This window comes from Elephas maximus, chromosome 21, assembly GCF_024166365.1.
Source record: "Elephas maximus indicus isolate mEleMax1 chromosome 21, mEleMax1 primary haplotype, whole genome shotgun sequence".
Classification (NCBI taxonomy): Eukaryota; Metazoa; Chordata; class Mammalia; order Proboscidea; family Elephantidae; genus Elephas; species Elephas maximus.
The window spans coordinates 20,161,072-20,184,531 of NC_064839.1; the positions used below are offsets into that span (position 1 = coordinate 20,161,072).

A 23,460-nucleotide genomic window follows, 5' to 3' on the forward strand; every position below is an offset into this window, starting at 1 on the left:
TAGCAGCCAAGCTCTTAACCACTACACTACCAGGGCTCCAATGTATGTTAGTTGTGGTGGGATAATCTGGAAAATGACAGCAAGAATGGTTATACAACTTAAAAAATGTAATCAATGTCACTGAAGTGTACATGTAAAAACTGATGAAATACTGTATGTTTTTGTTGTATGTATATAAATCCTACGAATCACAAAGGTCTGATCCACAACCAATTATGGGGATAGTGCAAGGCCAGGCAGGACTTTGTTCTGTTGTGTGTGGGGTCACCATGAGCTGGGGCTGACTTGATGGCGGCTGACAACAACCACCAGTCCTTCCCCAGAACGTAAAAACTGAGATGCAAAGATATGATATGCATATTTTAAGGAGTTAATGAAAAAGCCACTATCAGATCCCAAGAGCTAAGAATGTCAGTCTCCCTTCTTGAAACAGAAGATAAAAATGGTAGTTTGGAAGCTCATTTGAGAAATATAATATCTTTAAAATTCACCTCATGACCTCTAGGAAAGGAAAGAGCCTGAGTCTCTTTCTGAAGTGGCAGGGGGAGCTCCAATTTGGAGGCAGTGAGAGCTGTGTCATTACAGACCACAGAGTCCAGGAGAAGAGGGCAATGGAGAGATAAAGCGTCTGCCCAAGCCAAGAGGAGAGCCAGCCCAGGGGTGTTGGAGAAACCTAGCTCAGGGCTTAATGAGCAGCACTTAGATAACGTCTCAAACTGCACAGAGGGGAGTGCTCGTGAAAGCACCAAAATTTTTCTTGTCTTCTCAAAAGGGCATGTTTGCTCTTCTGAACCAAACTATACAAATTTGCAAAAATAAAAAGGCATTAAAAATCATACAAAATGATGAATTATAAAACAGTGATATTAAGATAAAAATTGGTCTGAAAGGCTGATGAGCTATCATAAATAATAACATTAATATTACTACTATTTATAATGATTGCAATGAACACTTATTAAACACTATATATCACGTAACTGTGTTAATGGAATGTAACCATGTTACATGCATTAACTCATTTAATCCTCGAAACAATCCTCTGTGGTATTATTATCTCCATTTTACAGATGGAGAAAATGAGGCATAGAGATGTCAAGTTACTTGTCCAAGATCAGACAGCTAGTAAGTGATGGAACAAGAATTTACACCCAAGCTCTCTCACTCCCGGGTGCATACTCCTTTCAACCACTGTTCTACTTCTTACAGTACACCTGAATGGCACTATGATACGGTGTACAGTTTTTCGGTTTTTAAAGCACTACAGGATGCTTGGAGCCCTGGTGGTGCAGTGGTTAAGAGCTATGGCTGCTAACCAAAAGATTGGGAGTTTGAATCCACTACTGCTCCTTAGAAACCGTATGGGGCAGTTCTTCTCTGTCCTATTGGGTTGCTATGAGTTGGAATTGACTCAACCACAACAGGTTTTTATAGTATGCCTACGGTTACTCTGTAAGGCAGGCAAGACCACTATATTTCCAGGAGGAAAGACACCCAGAGACGTTATATATCATTCAAGGTCGCAGATCGAGCTGGAGAACCCCAGTGCTCTGATTTCTCATCTTGTGGTTTTTCGCTGCACCATGCCACAGAGTAAGATCCACTTTATACAAACCACTAAATAATTGAGAATGCTTAAAATGTACCTTTTATTAGGCATCTCTTGTTTTTGCAGTATAGCCTTTAAGACTTCTCTCTTTGCTTGGTTGTTTTCTTTATCCACGTAGATCACTAGATGAAAAAAAAAATTCACAAAAGGAAGGCGCTCAGGAGTATGCTCACAATAAGTACCGTTCTGTATGTTTATAAATACCTGTTTTTAAAGATGCAAGTCATGCTAACTCACTTGTATGCCTGGGAAAAGGAAGCAGCTCTGGAAATCAGAATCAAATCTGAATAGTCATGTGATCTAATGTCATGTCAATGGCAGGTTTATGTGCACACTGTCAGAAAAGATACAAGCAACATCTGAGAGTGCCACATTGCTGTCACTACCTGTTAATGGCACTGGCAGTCATGACGGTAAAAGCCAGTGGTCTTTATTGCTTTGTATTTGAGGGATTTACTGCATTTTCTTTCACCCACGGAGCGAGTGATAATGATAATGTATGGCAGAGTGCTTGTCCTTCCTGACAGCCTCGGTAATTTAATCCTTCTCTCCTGCCACAACATGCAATAAAAGAGGCATCTAGTGTATTGGGTTGAGGAAATCCACAGGCTGACGTTTGTTGGTGCTTGGGTGGGAGTACAGGAGAGAAATGTGGAAGAAGGTACAGAGGGGATTTTTCAGGTGTGGAGTTTGTCTTTGGTTTTTAAAGGTACATGTTGGCATGCAGGAATGTGGCCAGACTTCACTTGGCTAAAATACTGAATTAGAGAACTGATCTGCTATCCTGCTGGGAAGGAGACGCTTGAAATTGTTAAGCATCTACACTTTGGGAAAACACCATCTCAGAGTGTGAACACTCCAATTTTCATCCTGATAATTTTTCTCAGCTTGGGAGACTTTCAGCCATGCCTTAGCTTCTGAAGATATTTCTTTTTCTGATGCCATTTTGGAGGTAAAGGCTCCCCTGTGACCAGATCTCAACTTAAGAGATTATCCCTGATCAAAAGTACACAAAGGATGAAAGATACCATGACAATTCGAAAGCCAGTTCTCCTCGGGCTCCGCCAGGAACAAACATATTTCATACTGAGAAGGTTTCCCTGGACAGTTTCAGTTCAATCCCAAATTATGACGCTATCAGCTCATTTGATTGGCTCAGTTGAGCAAATACTGAGTGCCAAAGAAGTACTCGGCACTGATTTAGGCACGTGGGGTAGGGGACACAAAGATATTTACGTAGGGGTGGGATAGCGGCTTAAGCAAAGACAATACAACGTAAAAATCATTGAAGATGCTTTGGATAACCAAGGTCAAACACTGACTCCCAGCTTACCGTTGTCTGTACAATACTACATTAATAAATGTGACTAATTATATAGGTGAAACCCTGGTGACGTAGTGGTTAAGGTCAGCAGTTCGAATCCATGAGCTTCTCCTTGGAAATCCTATGGGGCAGTTCTACTCTGTCCTATAGGGTTGCTATGAGTCGGAATCAACTTGATAGCAATGGGTAATTATATAGGTTACTGAGATTAACAGACCAGCACAAACGGTTCAGGGTATTTTGTAAATATAGTATTTTACTTATCAGTGCTAAAATACCATGCTAATAGATGTGTTCCACAATTGCTGGGAGATAAAAACCAAAACTCACTGCTGTGGAGTCAATTCCAACTCACAGGGACCCTATAAGACAGATGGAACTGCCCTATAGGGTTTCCAAAGCTGTAAATCTTTATAGAAGCAGACTTCCATGTCTTTCTCCCGTGGAGCAGCTGGTGGGCTCGAAATGCTATGAGTCAGAATCGACTTGATGGCAATGGGTTTTTTTTTTAGTACCTCATTTTTTAGTGGATACCAGTATACTAAGCCAAATGGGAACTTTTTTTTTCCAAATGGGAATTTTTTGTTTTTGCTGCTAATTTTTACCAATTCAAGATATCGTTTGAAGACAAGGGTAATCTCAGTGATTGTTAAAAAAAAAAAAAAAAGGCCATGAATCCCAAAGTCCAGCATTAAATAACTGTTTTTTCAATTAAATCTAGACTAGTTCTGATGAATTGCAATGGCTCTTAAAAAAAAAAAAAAAGACCATGAATTCCAAAGTCCAGCATCAAATAATGGGTTTTTCAGTTGAGCCTAGACCAGCTCTGATTAATCTCAATGGCTCTAAAAAAAAAAAAAAAAATTTACCATTAAAATTGGTAAAAAATTGGTTTAGTTGGAAATGCCTTCTATTTCCGCTTCATCCGTTTGGCCAGTAGATTGTATTTCCTATTCTCTTAACAAACATCAAAATAGTGATAGCCACCATTTGTTAAGTGATGTTTCTGTATAAGTCACTATACTCAATACATTTCTCACTGCAATCAATGGGTTAAAAACTCTGCTGCCTCACATTTTACAGATGATGAAACAGACTTAGAAAAGTAATTTGCCCAAGGTCACCTAGTTAGAAAGCCAGAGAGCCAGAATTTGAATCCTGCAGTGTGTCCCTCCAGAAGTCTGCCTTTTAATCCCCATGCTGTAATTCCTCTTTCTTCTGTATGAAGCTAAACCATACCTGCTGTGTAAGCTGCACTCTGTTAGTGCAAGGTGTCAGGGGTTTGAGAAATGGTCCCACACGGTATATCGAGAGAAACCACCTCATTTTTCTTTTACTCTTTCAAAAACAGAGATTGCTTATATACATCTAGTTCAGATGCCTTAAATCAACTCCCTTGGCTGAAAACTTTTAAAAGTTCCTTTTTGAAAAAACTCAACTATTTAACAATAAATTTAGTTCTGTAAAGGTGTACCAAACTTAGGCTCTCTGGCTTGCCAAAAGAAGGCCGAGACTGGATATCTAATCTATCTAGCCCAAGGGTTCTCAGTCTTTAATGTGCATCAGCATCCCCTGGAGGACTTGTTAAAACATGTATTATTGAGCTCGCTTCCCGTTTCTGATTCGGCAGGTCTGGGATAGGGCCTGGGAATTTGCATTTCTAGCATGTTCTAAGATAATGCTGATGCTGCTGAATAGGATACCACACATTTAGAACCACTGAGAAATGTATTTCTTTGCCCAATTTTTAAATGCGATCAGAAACTAGTGAATGCTTTTGTGTTGTCCATTAGGCCTTATGGGAAATAAGGACATTTTGGTCACCTCCAACTAAACCATGGCCCTGAGGACATTCATTTGATGTTTTAAAACCAGGGCTTTGAACTGGTTCTTCCCAGTTCATTCATGACCAAGAAGGTGACACTGGAACAGACTCAAATTTTTAAAATTTGGGTGACCCGAAACCATAGCTGGAATGGGAAAAATTATGAAGCCCTGCTACAAACTTGTAGAAAAACAAGGGCAGTGTATGTGCTGCACAGCAACCAAATCTCTTGCCTGTGGGATTCTGCACAGAGTTGGAAACAGTGGTGCCTGGCTCAACGATGGCAGCCAACCAAGCTCTGTATGTCGCTCTCTTTTGGTCCTGGCGATAATCCAATCTCATGCACCAGGCTCCTGAAAGGGTTCTCTACTCCTCTTCTGAGTCTCTCATTCCAGGGCTTCGGCCTATAATTTCTCCCATTCTGGTTATGGTTTCGGATCACCCGGATTTAAAAAATTCGGTCTCTTCCAGTTTTGCTTCATTGGTCTTGACTAAACTGGTTAAAAGCCCTGTCTAAAACTCTAGATGGTTAAATAAAACCAAATAAAACAAAACAAAAAATGCTACAATTTCAAAACTTCAAATACACCTTTCAAAAAGTTGTTCTACTGATTCTGAAAATTACTAGAACTCTCAAAAAGTCAAGCTATTTACCTATCATTCTTATCAGAGGACACATTTGTTTAGGACTTGCTAGATTTTGCTATAAACTTACTCAAAGCATATGTCTCAAAAACGAACAAACAAACCAGTAGTCCATATACTTGAGTTGATTTTGAGTTGTCTACCAATAAAAGCACATCCCTTGCTTCTGTAGGGTGGAGAAATCCTTATATTCCTGATCAATGTCATAATGGTAGAAATAAGAAATGCAGATGGTTTAATTATAAAGGGTCACTAACCTTGAATCTCAGATAACTTCTACATTAAGGTATTATCTCTTTATAATTCTTATATTAGCCAAATTTCTCCTCCCATTAGTAACAAAATCTGAAGTTCTGTACCTTCTTCATTATCTGAATTAAACTTTAATTGTTCCAAAAACCAGACCGCTCAATCCTCAGAGACTAAGGGCCCAGATCTGTGTAAGTCTCATAAAAACTTTGGACGATTTCATTAATCTTTTTTCTTCCCATTGTCAATTCCCTAGAAGGCTTTATTCAGCCCAGACAACATTCTTCAGACCTACCATTAATCTTTTTTTTTTCCAAACTATTTTCTTGCTTTCTCAGCATTCTCTGAGCGATATTTTCAAGCCCAATAAAATAAAAATGTTTTGTGTTTGCTACCAATGCCTAGCAAGTGAATTCAACTTTAGTTTTTTTCACTGATGGTAGCCCTGAGGAGATACATATATATCATATACATATATATATATATATATATATATATATATGGGAGCCCTGACAGTGCAGCTGCTCTTTTTTAAAAGTGCTCAGCTGCTAACCCAAAGGTTGCCAGTTTGAACCTAACCAGCCACTCTGTGGGAGAAGGATGTGGCAGTCTGATTCTGTAAAGATTACAGCCTTGGAAACCCTATAGGGCAGTTCTACTCTGTCCTATAGTGTCACTATGTGTTGGAATCAACTTGACAGCAGTGGATTTGGGTTTTTTTTTTTTTTTTTTTTTGATCTCTCTCTCTCTATAGATTTTTTTTTTTTTTTTTTTTTGGTGTAAGTGAAACTGGTATTAACAACTATTAATAAAGACCGAATTAGGCTGTGAATGATCCTGGGGATCACTAGACTAAACCCATCAGAAATGTACCTCATAAATGTACCCAACTGAGATCTCAGCATACAAGTCCCTTTGTATAGATCCAAGTAATATTGCAGGGTAAACCCACTGCTGGTTCGGTTAACATCTCCACTGGTATGGTGTTCAAACAGCAGGGAGCATGCAGTAATTGTCTTCTAAATTTTCCATTGGAATTACAAAGTCGGTTTGGAAATAAAACTACTTTCATTAACATTTAATGAGGTTTGGAAGATGTAAGGCTACATAATACTGACCTTCTATATCAAGTAACAAGCGAATGACAAATCATTGCAATGATTAGATGAGATAGTTACTTATTAACTAAAGATTCAAGGGGATCCCCCTGCAATGAAGGAGATGCAAATAATTTCAAAGTAAACATTTTTATTACGTCATACTGTAAGTGAAAAATAAAATAATAAAATCTTCCACAAGGTTAATAACATTATTTTTCAAATCTGCTTATGATCTAGGATGTCAATTTTTTCATATATAGTAGGTATAAAACAGCAATACTTTGCTTCTAAACACTAAGTACATTTCTTCTCCCCTGTTTCTAGGAACATCTTAAAATTCTTTTCAATTAATGCTGAAGAGTCTACACAGACAAATGTCATTAGGTATAAATAGAAGCTGAAGAAAGCTACAGTGAATACTTCTACTGAATTAATTTCTAAGAGATTATTGCTTTCTTGCTATCAAGTGGCTAATTCACTGGAAACATAAGCACTTTATAAAATGCCAGATAGTACGGTACCTTGCACTAAAGAGAATAAAATTAAAAACCAACCAATCAACCAAACAATAACCCCCCCGCCTCCCCAAACAAATCTAGGTATAACCATGTGAGAATGAACAAAATTCAGGACTTGAGCAAGTATCAAAGGTTGACTCCAAAGAAGGGTTTGCATTTCTTTAAGCAAATGGAAACATCCGTTCGCTTCATGACCAAGTTCCTCAGTGTACAATCAAATTCTAAAACATTAAAAACAATTTCGTTGCCAGTTCAATGAAACATTTTACTGTTGACCCTTATGAAGAATAGCATAAAAACCAGAGGAGGTTCTCTGTCTCTTTTCTTGGGGTTTCTTCATTAAAATTAATTGACTAAACAATTCTCTCATTACTGATAATATTTTGGTGTGTTTTATGCTCCTGGTACTTTGCAGCTGAGGACCTCCAACAAGCTAAAGAATATAGTTTTGGAAATGTTCCTATTAAGTGAAGGAAAGGAAGGAAGAATTAGGTTCCTGTCCAGACCTCACTACTTATTTCCCATGTGGTTTCTCAACCCACCTGTCATTACAGAATTATAGAATGTGAGTTGGAAGGGATCTTAGAGAACTCCACACTTTATAGATAAGAAATGCAGGAATCGTGCAATTTGCCAAAGTTCACACAACTAGTAAGAATCATGGATATAGGCAGAACTAGACTATATCTCTGGAGAGTTAAGATTGCTCTTCTAACAACAGACACATTTCTAAAACTGTCACTTGCAAAAAAAAAAAGGAATGATGAGCGTTTGCAGTCCTGCTGAGACAACAGCATGATTATATATGCTGATTATAATGCAATCTGTAATACTGGTGAGAAAAAAATACTAGCATTCAACTAGCATGAACTGACCTGCTTTGTTAAAGAGAACATAATACTCCATCTTATTTTAATACAAAGATTTAAGAGAGCTTACTAAATAGTTTTAACTTAGGGTCATGAGGGTTTAATATGATATAAAATTTTTCGCTAGCCATACGCTGATGATCACATACTATTCTTAAAAACTCCTTAAAGTGGACTCACCTAAGAATTTTCAAAGTGCCTACTGGGTCTGTGTTGGCCAAGTGGACTTGCATGTCAACTGGCCGGTAGCAAGCCCTTAAAAGGGAAAACCTGCCTACTGCTACGAATAGGTGAGTGGGCTAAATGATAAAAGGCATTGTAAGAACTAATGCTTCATTCAATTAAAATCCTGAGCATCTTGGATGCTAGGAGAGATAGATACATATTTGAAACACAGGAATGTGATATGACATTGAATAGAAAGGTGGAAAAAAACTGTGCCATTAAATGGTTTTGAATCATAACAAAACTAGCACTTTTTTCCCTTGAAATATCGTATTTTTCTACTAACTCAATTACAGGCCAGGTGGTATTTTCTGTTGATACTATTATACAGCAGGAACAACTAGAAACATTGCTTTTCTACTCTTCTTGTCTTCTCTTAACTCTAGTAATACCTGAAATTCATTTTGCTAATCCTGTGCTACAGGTTCAACTTTTATCCATCTACTCTGACAAGACTTCCATGAGTTTATGTGAACGCTAAAGAATTAAACTTTCTCCTTGTTCTTTCAGCTTCCTTCATAGATAAAAAAGACAAAAAAAGTCTTTATTACAAATGAATCATACATACCATTGCTATAGTTATAGTAAACCCATTGCCCACTCTTGGGTTTTGGAAGTGATACAGGTGTCTCTTCAGCAGGAAGACTGTAGAATCGGCACTCAACAAACAGCCGTTGAATAGTGTCATCTCTGGTTACTCGAGAATCATTAAGGCTAAGAGCTAAGATCTCAATTCGAATTTTTTCTGACGGCTGTTTAAAGAAAAGAACCACCAACAAAAATTAAAAACCTAAAAAACAAATTACCATACAGAAAACCAATCCCAAATACTTTCTTCTCTTTTACCATCAATTTTAAATAAAGGATGAAGGCCAATGGGTTTCTTTTTTGGAAAGCATTGTACACTACTGTATAGTTACACATGATAGATTATTCACGACAGAATGGAGAGAATTAGATTCTAATGCCCCAGGGTCTGAAGTTAACAATGTCATGGCAATAGTCTCCCGATTTACATTTGAGGCTATAAATACCCCACTAGTAGTCTGTCAGGAGTGAAGATTATGAGATCTTCATCACCAATTGCTTTCAGAATGACAAGTATCAGTTGGCTTTGTTTCAAACTATGTAACGAAGTACATGTTTATTACTGCTTTTATTTAATTGACAGTATCTGAGAAAGTTTCAGTTATTCAGAGACCAAAGCCTGTTGAATACTTTATAGCTATTATGTTAATATATTTAGCTATATAAATCCATATTAACTAGAGCAGAAGCTGCAGTTCAGTCTCTCATATATTCTGCCAAAACACATTTCATTCAATAAGTAATACGTTTTCAAACACAAGAGAAATCCAATTCTATATCTAATTTAACACGTATGGACTTTCTTGTAATTTATTTTCCATTTCATTTTTATAGGATTAGCAACTAAAGTAGATGTTGTTTGCTTGTTTTATTTTTTACTTCGATCCTTGTTTAAAAGATTTTGGTGTCATGGACATTATTATGGTAGTCACAAATGTTTCCTTGAGTAATGATTTCAAATAATTAATAGAGTATGATTTAAAACTAGATCACACCAAGGTATCTCTCAGTTATTATTTTTAATTACACTTTTGAAGCTGTTCTTCATTGTCAAAATCCCTCTTTACCAAATTCAGAGGCATGTTACTATAAATTATACAACTTCAAACAGAAATTAGAAAAGCCTGAAAATAAGACCTGTTTATATGATCAGCTTTTAGGAATGCATTGTTAAATACAAATCTGAGGTCAAATTCACCGCAGTGATTATTTAGATATTTCAAAGCATATAATTAATTAACTGAAAAGCATAAGTATCCTATTGTAAAAATATCTCCATGAAGAACAATTTCCATTGCTGTCAAACTCCCTCAATATTTGATGAAGTAATTTTACCCCCTTCTTTCAAAACACATTTTCTTTTATTATGTATTCTAAGATACTTTAACTAAAAACTCAAATCTGAATATTTCAATAAGGTTATTTTATTATTCAGTAGATTCATGGAAATTTTACTACGATGACAGAGAAAATTCCACACCATTCTGTCTCCACTAATACAGGTACAAGGCTGCAGCTGGCAATATTACTAGGATTAGCATAGTATGATGAAATATTTAAAGGAAAATTTTTTCTAAAACCTAATAAATCAAATGACTGCCAAATGTCATTAAAGTGATGGTCTTTGACTTGAATATGCTTTTCATATTCAAATTTGAAAAGAAAGAGATGAAAGCACAGAAAGGTTACTCGGTTTCAACTAATAACCTCAAGCCCTCTTCGTTCACGTGCATAAAAAATGAAGTTGGCTCTATTGTCTAATCTCACTTCAGAAAAACCTTCTCTGCTTGCTGAAGACAGGGTAAAGAAAATATTCTAAGTGATATTTTTCTTTAAAATGTATTGTGGTTGTCAAAATATTGCACACACGTATTTTATGATTCTGGTTCCGATGGATTACAACGTATAATTAAGTCTTTTACATAACCTGGAATTTGACAAACTTATAATTGTTATAATAATAATATAAAACATTCATGCTTCTGCATAAGAGAATTACAGGAAAATAGCTATAAAAAGGCAAAGGAGGTATAAACATTTATTTCTATCCTGTGAAGACAGGGATTTAGAATTATCACAGAATCCAATGAAAAGACAAACTTCTAAATAGCAGGGGAATCAAGTTATTTAAATGCTTATTTTATTAATAATATATTAACTATACAATCCCAGTATGAAAACTTGCATTCTTGTAAGAACTAAGTTAGGCTGCCAAATAAAACTATTAGCAACTCTTTAAAGTTTAAAATATAATTCTAGATGAAAGTATATACTTGGCTCACAGCCAAAAAAGAAAGACAACAAAAACAAAACAGAACACAACCTCCCACCCCACCATATTATCCAAAGAGCTAAAGAGCTTTAAAATTCTTTTTATGACATCTATCTTTTTTTCTGGTTCAGTTTTTTTCGAGTATCTTTCCCTACCCTCATTACATTCTCATATGTCCTTTTTAATTCTCTGACCAAGACTACTGACAGAAGTTAATTAGTTATCATTTGTTGTTCATTTGATGCTATATGTTTCAACTTAAATCAAAAAGACTAATCTCACATAGTATATATCTAGTATATATCTAGGGAAGCAGCTCTGAATAAAGAACTTTCCAAACATTATACATTTTGGCTAGTGCTGCTACCAAAATTATTTTTCAACATTGCAACAATTCTAGTTGTGTTCAAACCCTTGTGAACCAAAAGTTCAACTAGATTACGTACATATGAAGATTTTTGAAGCTTAAGAACCACACAACTGCCTAATAGACATCTCTAACGCAACACGTCGGAAATGAATTTGCTATTATCTCTCCTCTCCAGCTCTCCTTTCTCCCAGCCTTATTTCCTGCCTCAGCTGATGACATGATCATCCATCTCATCATCTATAACCAGGAGACCTTGGAGCAATTTTTGCCACCTCCATTTTTTTTTCATACCCAACATGTCCTATAGTTTACCTATTCCTGTTAATTTTACTTCCTAAGTATCTCAACGATTCATTGAATTGTTGAAAGCCTGTAATATTTCAGACACTGTGTCAGCTGTCGGAGATATAAAGACAGAAAAGATACGGTTTCCTCCTTTCTATCCCTAGAGAAATTTCTTTAGGTTCTCATTTGATTTGAGGGGCAATGAATACAACAGCTTCCTTGTTATTACACAGTAGAAATCTGAAAGAATAAAGATCGAGAAAATAGAGGGGATTAGCATAAAAGAAAACTGGTTGGTAGAAGTGTAAGCAGACAGATAGTATGAGATTATAAGCTGAATAATAGTAGGGACATTATCTTATTCATCGTATTTCCATTGTGGTACACAGTTTACCCTCAATAAAAATCTGTTAAATGAGTGGATCTACTCTTATGACAGAGTCCCTGAGTGGCGCAAACAGTTAACATGCTTGGCTGCTAACCGAAACGCTGGAAGTTCCAGTCCACTCAAAGCTGTCTTGAAAGAAAGGACTGGTGATCTACTTCTGAAAATCACCTATTGAAAACCTAATGGAGGATAGTTTTACTGTGATACCCATGGGGTCGCCATGAGTTGGGATGTACTCGACAGCAGCTGGTACTCACGACTGTCAGAGAGCGGAGGTACCCTTGCCTCTAAACCCTTACCCCCAACTCCAATCATTCTCCATACTGTGGCAGAATTCTCTACCTAAAAACAAAGCAGGTATCATCTTTCTGCTTGAAAATCTTTCTATTACCCTATACTCTAGCCATTCCTCCCAACTTGTGATGTGCTATTTATATATTGCTCGACTTTTGCATCTCGTTTATTCTGTCTGAAAATCTCATCAAAAGCCACTTCTCTGAGGTCCTGAACGCACATGCTCTCCTTTGCGAGAGCATTGCTTCTCTAAAAGAGTGAGTTGCGCTCCTCGGTCACATTGTAATACGTGGATTTATTTATACATCTGCCTCTGTATACAGTGAGCTCCTGGAAGGCAGGATTGTATTGTATTCATCTTCTCCTATTTAACATTCTCGCCAGCACATGGCACCTAGCAGACTCAATAAATGCTGAATGAAATAGAGTCAAGAGACCCTGAATATCTTTTACATATTCAGAATATCTTTTATGTATTATCAGAGCTACCAGAAGCTGTAGTTATTAGTGTGTTTTCACTTGGCGAATATCTACTGTGCAGCTAGTACGTTTTGAAGGAACCCGGAGAGCGCAACAGTTAAGCATTTGGCTGCTAACCAAAAGTTTGGCAGGTGGTTTGAACCCACCCAGTGGATCTGCTGGAGAAAAGACTTGGTGATCTGCTCCCATAAAGATTACAGCCTAGGAAACTCTATGGGGGCATTTCTACCCTGTCTTAAGGGTTGCTATGAGTCAGAATTGACTTGATGGCACATAACAAGAAGAAGTATGTCTTGGCTGACTTGATTTGTAAACTTCTACTTAAAGCACAATACAAAAAAAAAAAACTTAAAAAAAAATCATGGATTAAATGAGAGAAAAAAAAAGCTTAATTGAAAGAAGACAGACACCAAGGCCACAACTGTATGATTCCATTTATATGAAATGTCCAGAACAGGTAAATCCATAGAGATGGAAAGTAGATTAGTAGTTGCCTAGGGACTGGTGGGAGGAAGAAATGGGGCGTGACTGCTTAATGGAACTGCACCTCCTTTTGAAGCAATGAGACTATTCTAGAACTAGACAGTGGTGATGGTTGCACAACACTGTGAATGTACTAAGTACCACTGAATTGTACGCTTTAAAATGATTCGTTTTATGTTATGTAAATTTGACCTCAGTTTAAAAAAAGAATGCAAAAAAGTCCATGATGAACAGGATGTCAAATCTGTAAAGAAAGAATCTATCTCCACATTTTCCCAACTCACCTTATTCGTCTCACCCTAGTTCCAACCCTGCAGGTTCTTTATTTATAATGTTGATATTTTGTTCATCACGGATTTTTTTGGCCTCACTTTTGATTTTTAAAAAAAATATTGCATTAAAATACTATCTATGTTAATGATGTCACCTTAAATTTTGTTCTGAAAGTGGATGCCTCACTCTTCCCACCCCAGTCCCAAACCTGGTGACCACATCTTGGCAAACACAGCTTTATCCCATGGTTTATGGGAAAATTTGGAAAGGAATAGGAATAATTATTGCACATGAGGAATGTAATCAATGTCACTGAATTTATACATGTAAAAACTGTTGAATTAGCAAATGTTTTGTTATGTATTCTTTTACTACAATTAAAAAAAAATCAAAGAAAAAAAGTATGTCTCGGGAAGTTCCTTATTAGTAACTGTTGCAAAATATGTAGACATATTGCCGTTCTAGATTCTAGTTGAAGACTATCTCAAGGACAGGAGCCCTGGTGGTGCAGTGGTTAAAGCACTCAGCTGCTAACCAAACGGTTGGCTGTTTGAACCCATCAACCACTCCACGGAAGAAAGATGTGACAGTCTGCTTCTGTTAGGACTTACAGCCTTGGAAACCCTATATGGCAGTTCTACTCTGTCCCATTAGGTCACTATGATTTAGAATAGACTTGACAGCAGTGGGGCTGGTTTTTTATTTTTTCTATCTCAATGACACACCAATATCACTGCATCTAGGTGACAGGGTACTATTCTTTCAACTCTTCTGTATATTTGAATTTTTTTCATATTAAAAAATAGGGGAAAAACATTATTCAATTAGGAGAATTAGAAGGGGAGAACAATATACTGATTCAAATGACAGTGATCTAAGCAAAGTCTTTTCAGATAAATGCATACTAATGTCTGTTCAGAATTACTAGAGCAACCTGACAGGTCGTACCTCTGTAGAGTATCAGTATCCTTCCAATATAGTAACTTGGCCAGGCAGAGCAACCTTTAGGCTTTTCCTGTTTTGTTTCCTGTCTATGTGTATGAACCTTTGTTACTAGGCAAGGTGCTACTTGTTGTTAGATACCATCGAGTTGGTTCTGATGTATAGTAACTGCCACACCATGTACAACAGAAGGAAACACTGCCTGGACCTGTGCCCTCCTCATAATAATTGCTATTTGAGCCCACTGTTGCACCCACTGTGTCAATCCACTTCATTGAGGGTTTTCCTCTTTTCTGATGGGTCTCTACTTTACCAAGCATGATGTCCTTGTCCAGGTACTGGTTCCTCCTGATAACATGTACAAAGTATGTGAGACGGAGTCTTGCCATCCTTACTTCTAAGGAGCGTTCTGGTTGTACTTCTTCCAAAATAAATTTGTTCGTTCTTCTGGCAGTCCACGGTATAGTCAATATCCTTCACCAACACCATAATTCAAAGGCATGACTTCTTCTTTGGTCTTCCTTATTCACTGTCCGGCTTTCACATGCCTATGAGGCAACTGAAAACACCACGGCTTGGGTCAGGTGCACCTTAGTCCTTAAAAAGTGACACCTTTGCTTAAAGAGGTCTTTTGCAGCATGTTTGCCCAATGCAATATGTTGTTTGATTTCTTCAATGCTGCTTCTATGGGCAATGATTGTGTATCCAAGTAAAATGAAATCCCTGACCACTTCGATCTTTTCTCCGTTTATCGTGATGTTGTTTTTCGGTCCAGTTGTGAAGATTTTTGTCATGTTGAGGTGTAATCCACACTGAAGGCTGTAGTCTTTGATTTTCAACAGTAAGTGCTTCCTCTCAATGTGTATGAACCTTTGTTACTAGGTAAGGTGCTACTTAGTACTTTTATTTCATTTGCCAATTGCCCTACTGGATTCCCTAGTTAGCAAAATGTCAACATCAGCATGCAAAAAAGGCATTTATAAATTTTGATTGTGGTGGACAGAAGTAATAAGAGTCATTCAAATAAGAATTGCATGCAACATGTTTTTAGATGGACACTACATGTTATGTGATTAAATGATCTAGAAATATGATGACAAGTTGTATTACTCTCAGAGAAAACGGAATCATACCTCTCATGATTTTGGCACAATACCACTACTGCTTTGTGACTGAGGCTAATACACATTTTAGGATATGTACCTATATATGTATATGCACACATACATACTATACACACGCATATATATGTGTATATGTATCTTTAAACAGTATTTACTTGGGCTTATTACTGGCATGCTCAAGCTTTTCATGTTTCACTTCAGAGGATCCTGCTCATTCTTCCTCTGGTTTCAATCATCATAGCAGCCACACTGGAGTGGGAGTGTTAGGCTTCTAAAAACTAATTCAACCTGACAGCCCTTAAACAGCGTTGCTTAAAAGAGAATGGCCTATAATACAGTTTTTGAAACTTGTTTAAGTCAGTTAGATTTAAATCTAACCATGGTGACATTACAGGTGAGTTTTATTTCATTCTAAATCCTTCTTTATATTGTGTTTTCCACAGTGAATAAGCATTTCTTTAATTTTAAAACATTTCAAACAGAAAAGTACAGGAAATAATTTGGTACTCAAGTACTCATCATCTTAAACAGGTGTTACCATTTTGACATATCTGATTCAAAACTTTTTGTTGTTGTTGAAGAAATAAAATATTACAGATATAGCTAAAGCCCCCACCTCCCAATTCCTTTCTCCTTCTTCGTCATTCCCCAGAGGTAGCCACTACTCTGAAGTTGGTATATATTATTCTCAAATACACTTTCATATTTTTTACTACATATCTGTGAGTCCATAAACAACATTTAGTATTGTTTTCTGATTTTATAAAGTGGTATCATACTCTAACACCACTTGTTTGTCAGTTTGTTGCACTGTGGTGGCTTCTGTGTTGCTGCTGTGATGCTGAAAGCTATGCCACTGGTATTTCAAATGCCAGTAGAGTCACTCACGCTGGACAGGTTTCAGCAGAGCTTCCAGACTAACACAGACTAGGAAGAAGGACCTAGTGGTCAACTTCTGAAAATACTGGCCAGTGAAAACCTTATGAACAGCAGTGGAACACTGTCTGATACAGTGCCGGAAGATGAGCCCCTCAGGTTGAAAGGCACTCAAAATACTACTAGGGAAGAGCTGACTTCTCAAAGTAGACTCGACCTTAATGACGTGGATGGAGTAAAGCTTTTGGGACCTTCCTTTGCTGCTGTGGCATGACTCCAAATGCAAAGGAACAGCTGTAAACATCCATTAATAACTGAAACATGGAATGTACGAAGTATGAATAGGAAAATTGGAAGCCGTCAAAAATCAAATGGGACACATAAAGATTGATATCCTAGGCATCAGTGAGCTGAAACAGACTCGTACTGGCCATTTTGAATCAGACAATTACATGGTCTACTATGTCAAAAAAGGCAAATTGGAGAGAAATAGCATCACATTCGTTGTCAAAAAAAGAACACTTCAAGATACAATGTTGTCAGTGATGGGATAATATCCATGCATCTACAAGGAAGACCAGTTAATATGACTATTATTCAAATTTACACACAAACCTCTAATGCCAAAGATGAAGAAACTGAAGATTTTTACCAACTTCCGCAGTCTGCAATTGATCAAACATGCAATGAAGATGCATTGATAATTACTGGTAATTGGAATGTGAAAGTTAGAAACAAAGAAGGATCGGTAGTTAGAAAATATGGCCTTGGTGATAGAAACGACTCTGGAGATTGCAGGATAGAATTTTACATGACCATCGATTTCTTCATTGCAAATATCTTTTTTCACCAACATAAATGGCAACTAGACATGTGGACCTTGCTGGATGGAATACACAGGAATCAAATTGACTACATCTGTGGAAACAGATGATGGAAAAGCTCAATATCATCAGTTAGAACAAGGCCAGGGGCCGACTGCAGAACAGGTCATCAATTGCTCATATAGGAATTCAAGTTGAAGCTGAAGAAAATTAAAACAAGTCCACGAGAGCCAAAGTATGACCTTGAGTATAACCCATCTAAATTTAGAGACAATCTCAAGAACAGATCTGACACACTGAACACTAATGACTGAAGACCAGGTGAATTGTGGAATAACATCAAGGACATCATACATGAAGAAACAAAAAGATTATTAAAAAGACAGGAAAGAAAGAGAAGACCAGAATGGATACTAAAAAAAGACTCTGAAACTTACTCTTGAACGTAGAGTAACTAAACTGAAGGGAAGAAATGATGAAGTAGAAAAGTTGAACAGAAGATTTCAAAGGATGGCTCGAGAAGACAAAATAAACAATTACAATGAAATATACAAAGACCTGGAGTTAGAAAACTGAAAGGGAAGAACACACTTGGCATTTCTCAAGCTGAAAGAACTGAAGAAAAAATTCAAGCCTCAAGTTGCAATAGTGAAGGAGTCTATGGAGCCCTGGTGGCACAGTGGTTAAGAGTTATGGCTGCTAACCAAAAGGTCGGCAGTTCAAATCCACCAGTTGTTCCTTGGATACCCTATGGGACAGTTCTACTGTGTTCTATAGGGTTGCTATAAGACAAAACTGGCTCTCTTGCAACAGGATTTTTATGGGCAAAATATTGAACGACTCAGCAAGTTACGAAAAGAAGATGGAAGGAATACACAGTCACTGTACCAAAAAGAATTAGTCGATGTTCAACCATTTCAGAAGGTACTATATGATCAAGACCTGATGGTGCTGAAGGACAAGTCCAAGCTGCACTGAAGGCACTGGTGAAAAACAAGGCTCCAAGAATTGACGGAATGCCAGAAGAACAAACAAATCTGTCTTGGAAGAAGTGCAGCCAGAATGTTCCTTAGGGTGAGGATGGCAAGACTGGGTCGCACATAATTCGAACATGCTATCAGGAGATCAGTCCCTGGAGAAGGACATCATGCTTGGTAGAGGGTCACTGAAAAAGAAGAAGACCCTCAAAGAGATGGGCTGACACAGTGGCTGCAACAATGGGCCAAACGCAGCAACGATTTTGAGGATGGTGCAGGACTGGGCAGTGTTTTATTCTGTTACACATAGGGTTGCTGAGGCTGAACAGCCTCAAGGGCACCTAAGAACAACAACACCATACTCTTTATTAAACATTTTGTAACTTGTGTTTTTGTGCTTTACATCCTGTTTTTAAGATTTATTTGTTTACAATTAAAATCTGATTGATTCATATCAACTGTTGTATAGAATTCCATTTATACTACATATATAATTTATAGTCCCTTTATTCATTCCCCTACTGATTAACAATTAGGCTGTTTACAATTTTTTTTCTATTACAAACAATGTTGCCTTGAATATCCTTTTATGTTTTCTTGTATATGTGTGTGATTCTCTTAGGAGTAGAACTGCTGGGTTATAGAGTATGAGAAATTCAATTTTAATTTGATGGCCAAATTAATTCCAGATGGTTAAACCAATTTTCCTTGATATTACTTTTATCACTATAATAATGTTTTATATATGTGTGTGTGTGTATAAATAAATAGAAATAAAGCCAACCTATCAGGAACCATAGAGCCCTGGTGGCAGAGTGGTTAAAGAGCTCAGGTGCTAACCAAAAGGTCGGCAATTCCAATCTATCAGCCGGTCCTTGGAAAACCTATGGGGCAGTATTAATCTGTTCTATAAGGTCACTATGAGTCAGAATCGACTCCATGGCAACAGGTTTGGTTTTGGTATCAGGAACCACTGTACATAAAACTTGGTACTCTGTAATAAAACTATATTCAAAATGGAAATGGAAGTTGATGAGCTAAAAAAAAAAAAACAAAGTCTATACCCTGTAAGAATTCATCTTCTAATTGATGTGAGCTCTAAGTTCAAAATAGTTGGTTCAAATAATCAAACTCACTATTGGTATTGATGGAGCCATATGTAAGTAGAGTGGGGATGCTGTTGTTGAGTGCCAGTGAGTCAACTGCAACTCATACTGACCTTTAGGACAGAATAAAACTGCCCCATAGGGTTTCCTAAGCTGAAATCTTTTGGGGAGCAGATCACCAGCTCTTTTCTTCCGTGGAATGGCCGGTGGGTTCAAAATGTAGACTTTTTCGTTAGCAGCTGACAGCTTGACCATTGCACCACCAGGGCTCCTTCCAGTGCGAGGATGCATGCTGATTAATGGTGGTTCATACACCTTCCCTTCTTCAGGCTGGGGGTGGGCAGAATCATCAAAAACTCAACAGAAGTCCCGCCCCATGCAGAGTCTTCCTCTCCATCCTACACTGGGCTCCAAAGTGTCCTCTTATCAGAAATCACATCCACTCTTCATGTAAGTTTTGATAGAAAAGTTTTAGGTTTTCCAGATAGTAGCTCTTAGGGGGAAATAAGAGTAAATAGAAAGGTGATATTCCAGAAATTCAAGCTGTCAAGGTAATAGTGTTTTAAACAAACAAAACAAACCCAGTTTTCATCAGTGGCAGTAACCTGTCTTTTCTAATATGTTCTATTTAAATGCACTACCTTGAACAAATAATATAATGTCGAAAACTTCAGTGATGGGGATCAAAATGGTGGTAGGGTTAAGAATGCTTATTTATCAAACATTGTCATGGACTCCCTTATACACCATCTAAATTACTGTCCCTATAATGGCCAGCAAATTATAGAAGTTTGTTACCACATGTTCTAAAGCAGTGGGTTGGAATATTTTTTCCTGTCTTAATACACCTGAGGGATATGACACATTTCCATCATTAACTGTGGCTTATGATGGCAGTAATGTGAAGGAAGAATTGTTAAAATTACCCTCAATTTCAGGTGATTTTGATATGCTATTCCACTTCATCATCATTGAGAACAGATGTTGTAGTATGATGGGTCTCAACTTTGGCTGCACATTAGAATCACCAACGGAGTTTTAAACAAAATTCTGATTTCACCGATCTGGGTGGAGCCCAGCACCGGCATTTTAAAATGCTCCCTAGGTGATTCTAATATTCAGCCAAGCATGAGAAGTACTGCTTTTCCCTAAAGCTGTGGCTCTCAAACTTTAGCATTTATCAGAATCACCTGAAAGTTGTGATCAACCTCAGATTGCTGGGCTCTACCTTTAAGAGTGATTTGTTAGGTCAGGGGTGGGGCCCAAGAATTTGCATCTCTAGCAAACTTTCAGCTGATGCTCAGGCTGCTGGTGTGGGGATCACACTTGGAGAACCACTGCTTTAAGTAAAAAATGACTCATCTTACATCTACTGACTCTTCCAAGATAGTACAGAACTAAACTGTTTGAACTGAACCCAGTGCCGTCGAGTCACTTCTGACTCATAGCGACCCTACAGGACAGAGCAGAGCTGCCCCCATAGGGTTTCCAAGGAGTGCCTGCTGGATTTGAACTGCCAGCCTTTTGATTAGCACCTGAACTCTTAACCACTATGCCACCAGGGTTTCTAACTGTTTTTTAGTTACTATTTAATGTTTTAGTATATGTTATGGATTGAACTGTGTCCTCCAATAAAATATGTGTTGTAAATCCTAACCTCTATGCTTGTGGCCTTGGTGATAGACATGATGCCAGAGATCACATTATAGAATTTTGCAAGACCAACAACTTCTTCGTTACAAATACCTTTTTTGAACAACGTAAATGGCGAATACACACGTGGACCTTGCCAGATGGAATACACATGAATCAAATTGACTACATCTGTGGAAAGAGAGGATGGAAAAGCTCAATATCATCAGTCAGAACAAGGCCAGGGGCCGACTGTGGGACAGACCATCAATTGCCCATATGTAAGTTCAAGGTGAAGCTGAAGAAAATGGAAACAAGCCCATGAGAGCCAAAGTACAACCTTGAGTATATCCCACCTGAATTTAGACACCATTTAAAAACAAATTTGATGCGTTGAACACTAATGACCAAAGACCAGATGAGCTTTGGAATGACATCAAGGACACCATACATGAAGAAAGCAACAGGTCATTAAAAAGACAGGAAAGAAAGAAAAGACCAAAATGGATGTCAGAAGAGACCCTGAAACTTGCTCTTGAATGTTGAGTAGCTAAAGCGAACAGAAGAAATGATGAACTAAAAGAGCTGAATGGAAGATTTCAAGGCTCGAGAATACAAAGTAAAGTATTATAATGACATGTGCAAAGACCTGGAGATAGAAACCAAAAGGGAAGAACATGCTTGACATTTCTCAAGCTGAAAGAACTGAAGAAAAAATTCAAGCCTCAAGTTGCAATGCTGAAGGATTCTATGGGCAAAGTAATGAACGACGCAGGAAGCATCAAAAGAAGATGGAAGGAATACACAGAGTCACTGTATCAAAAAAAACTGATTGACATTCAACCATTTCAGGAGGCAGCATATGATCGAGAGCTGATGGTACTGAAGGAAGAAGTCCAAGCTACGCTGAAGATACTGGCGAAAAACAAGGCTCCAGGAATTGACAGAACACCAATTGAAATATTTCAACAAATGGATGCAGCTCTGGAAGCGCTCACTCATTTATGCCAAGAAGTTTGGAAGACAGCTACCTGGCCAACCAACTGGAAGAGATCCATATTTATACCTATTTCAAAGAAAGTGATCCAACTGAATGTGAAAATTATTGAAAATATCATCAATATCACACACAAGTAAAATTTTGCTAAAGATCATTCAAAAGTGGTTGCAGCAGTACATCAACAGGAAACTGCAGGAAATTGAAGTCGGAAGTGGAACGAGGGATAACACTGCTGACGTCAGATGGATCCTGGCTGAAAGCAGAGAATACCAGAAAGATGCTGACTTGTATTTTATTGACTATGTAAAGGCATTCAACTGTGTGGATCATAACAAATTATGGATAACACTGCGAAGAATGGGAATTCCAGAGCAACTTAATTGTGTTCATGAGCAACCTGTACATAGACCAAGAAGCAGTCGTTTGAACAGAATGAGGGGATACTGCATGGTCTAAAGTCAGGAAAGGTGTGTGTCAGGGTTGTGTTCTTTCACCATACTTATTCAATCTGTACTCTGAGCAAATAATCCAAGAGGCTGGACTGTATGAAGAAGAATGTGGCATCAGGATTGGAGGAAGACTCATTAACCAGCGTTATGTAGACAGCACAACCTTGCTTGGTGAAAGTGAAGAGGACTTAGAGTACTTACTGATGAAGATCAAAGACTACAACTTTCAGTGTGGATTACAGTTCAACATAAAGAAAACAAAAATCCTCACAATTGGACAAACAGGCAACATCATGATAAACGGAGACAAGACTGAAGCTGTCAAGGACTTCATTTTACTTGGATCCACAATCAATACCCATGGAAACAGCAGTCAAGAAATCAAAAGATGCATTGCATTGGATATATCAGCTGCAAGAGATCTCTTTAAAGTGTTCAAAAGCAAAGATGTCACTTTGGGGACTAAGGTGCACCTAACCCAATCCATGGTGTTTTCAATTGCCTCACATCCATGTGAAAGCTGGGCAATGAATAAGGAAGACTGAAGAATTGATGCCTTTGAATTATGGCGTTGGCAAAGAACACTGAATGTACCATGGACTGCCAAAAGAACAAACAAATCTGTCTTGGAAGAAGTACAGTCAGAATGCTCCTTAGAAGCGAGGATGCTGAGACTTCATCTCACATATTCTGGACATGTTAACAGGAGGAATCAGCCTAGGAGTTGGAAGGA

The 23,460-nt window shown here is 37.7% G+C and overlaps 1 protein-coding gene across 6 annotated transcripts in view; it reads right to left on the minus strand.

The window, feature by feature from the left end:
• RPGRIP1L (RPGRIP1 like) overlaps positions 1 to 23,460 on the minus strand; it is a 123,204-nt gene that overhangs the window by 13,465 nt on the left and 86,279 nt on the right. For 5 of the 6 annotated variants that reach the window (XR_007514646.1, XM_049864187.1, XM_049864188.1 and 2 more), the window contains exons 23-24: positions 8,933 to 9,116; positions 1,647 to 1,731 (exon numbers count right to left, since the gene is read on the minus strand). Coding sequence is in view for 5 of the 6 variants with exons in the window: in XM_049864187.1 (XP_049720144.1) it covers positions 1,647 to 1,731; positions 8,933 to 9,116 (269 nt within the window). In the remaining variant the exon portion in view is untranslated. Of the gene's footprint in view, positions 1 to 1,646; positions 1,732 to 8,932; positions 9,117 to 23,460 lie in introns of those variants that run through there. The other variant, XM_049864189.1, reaches the window with a different exon arrangement.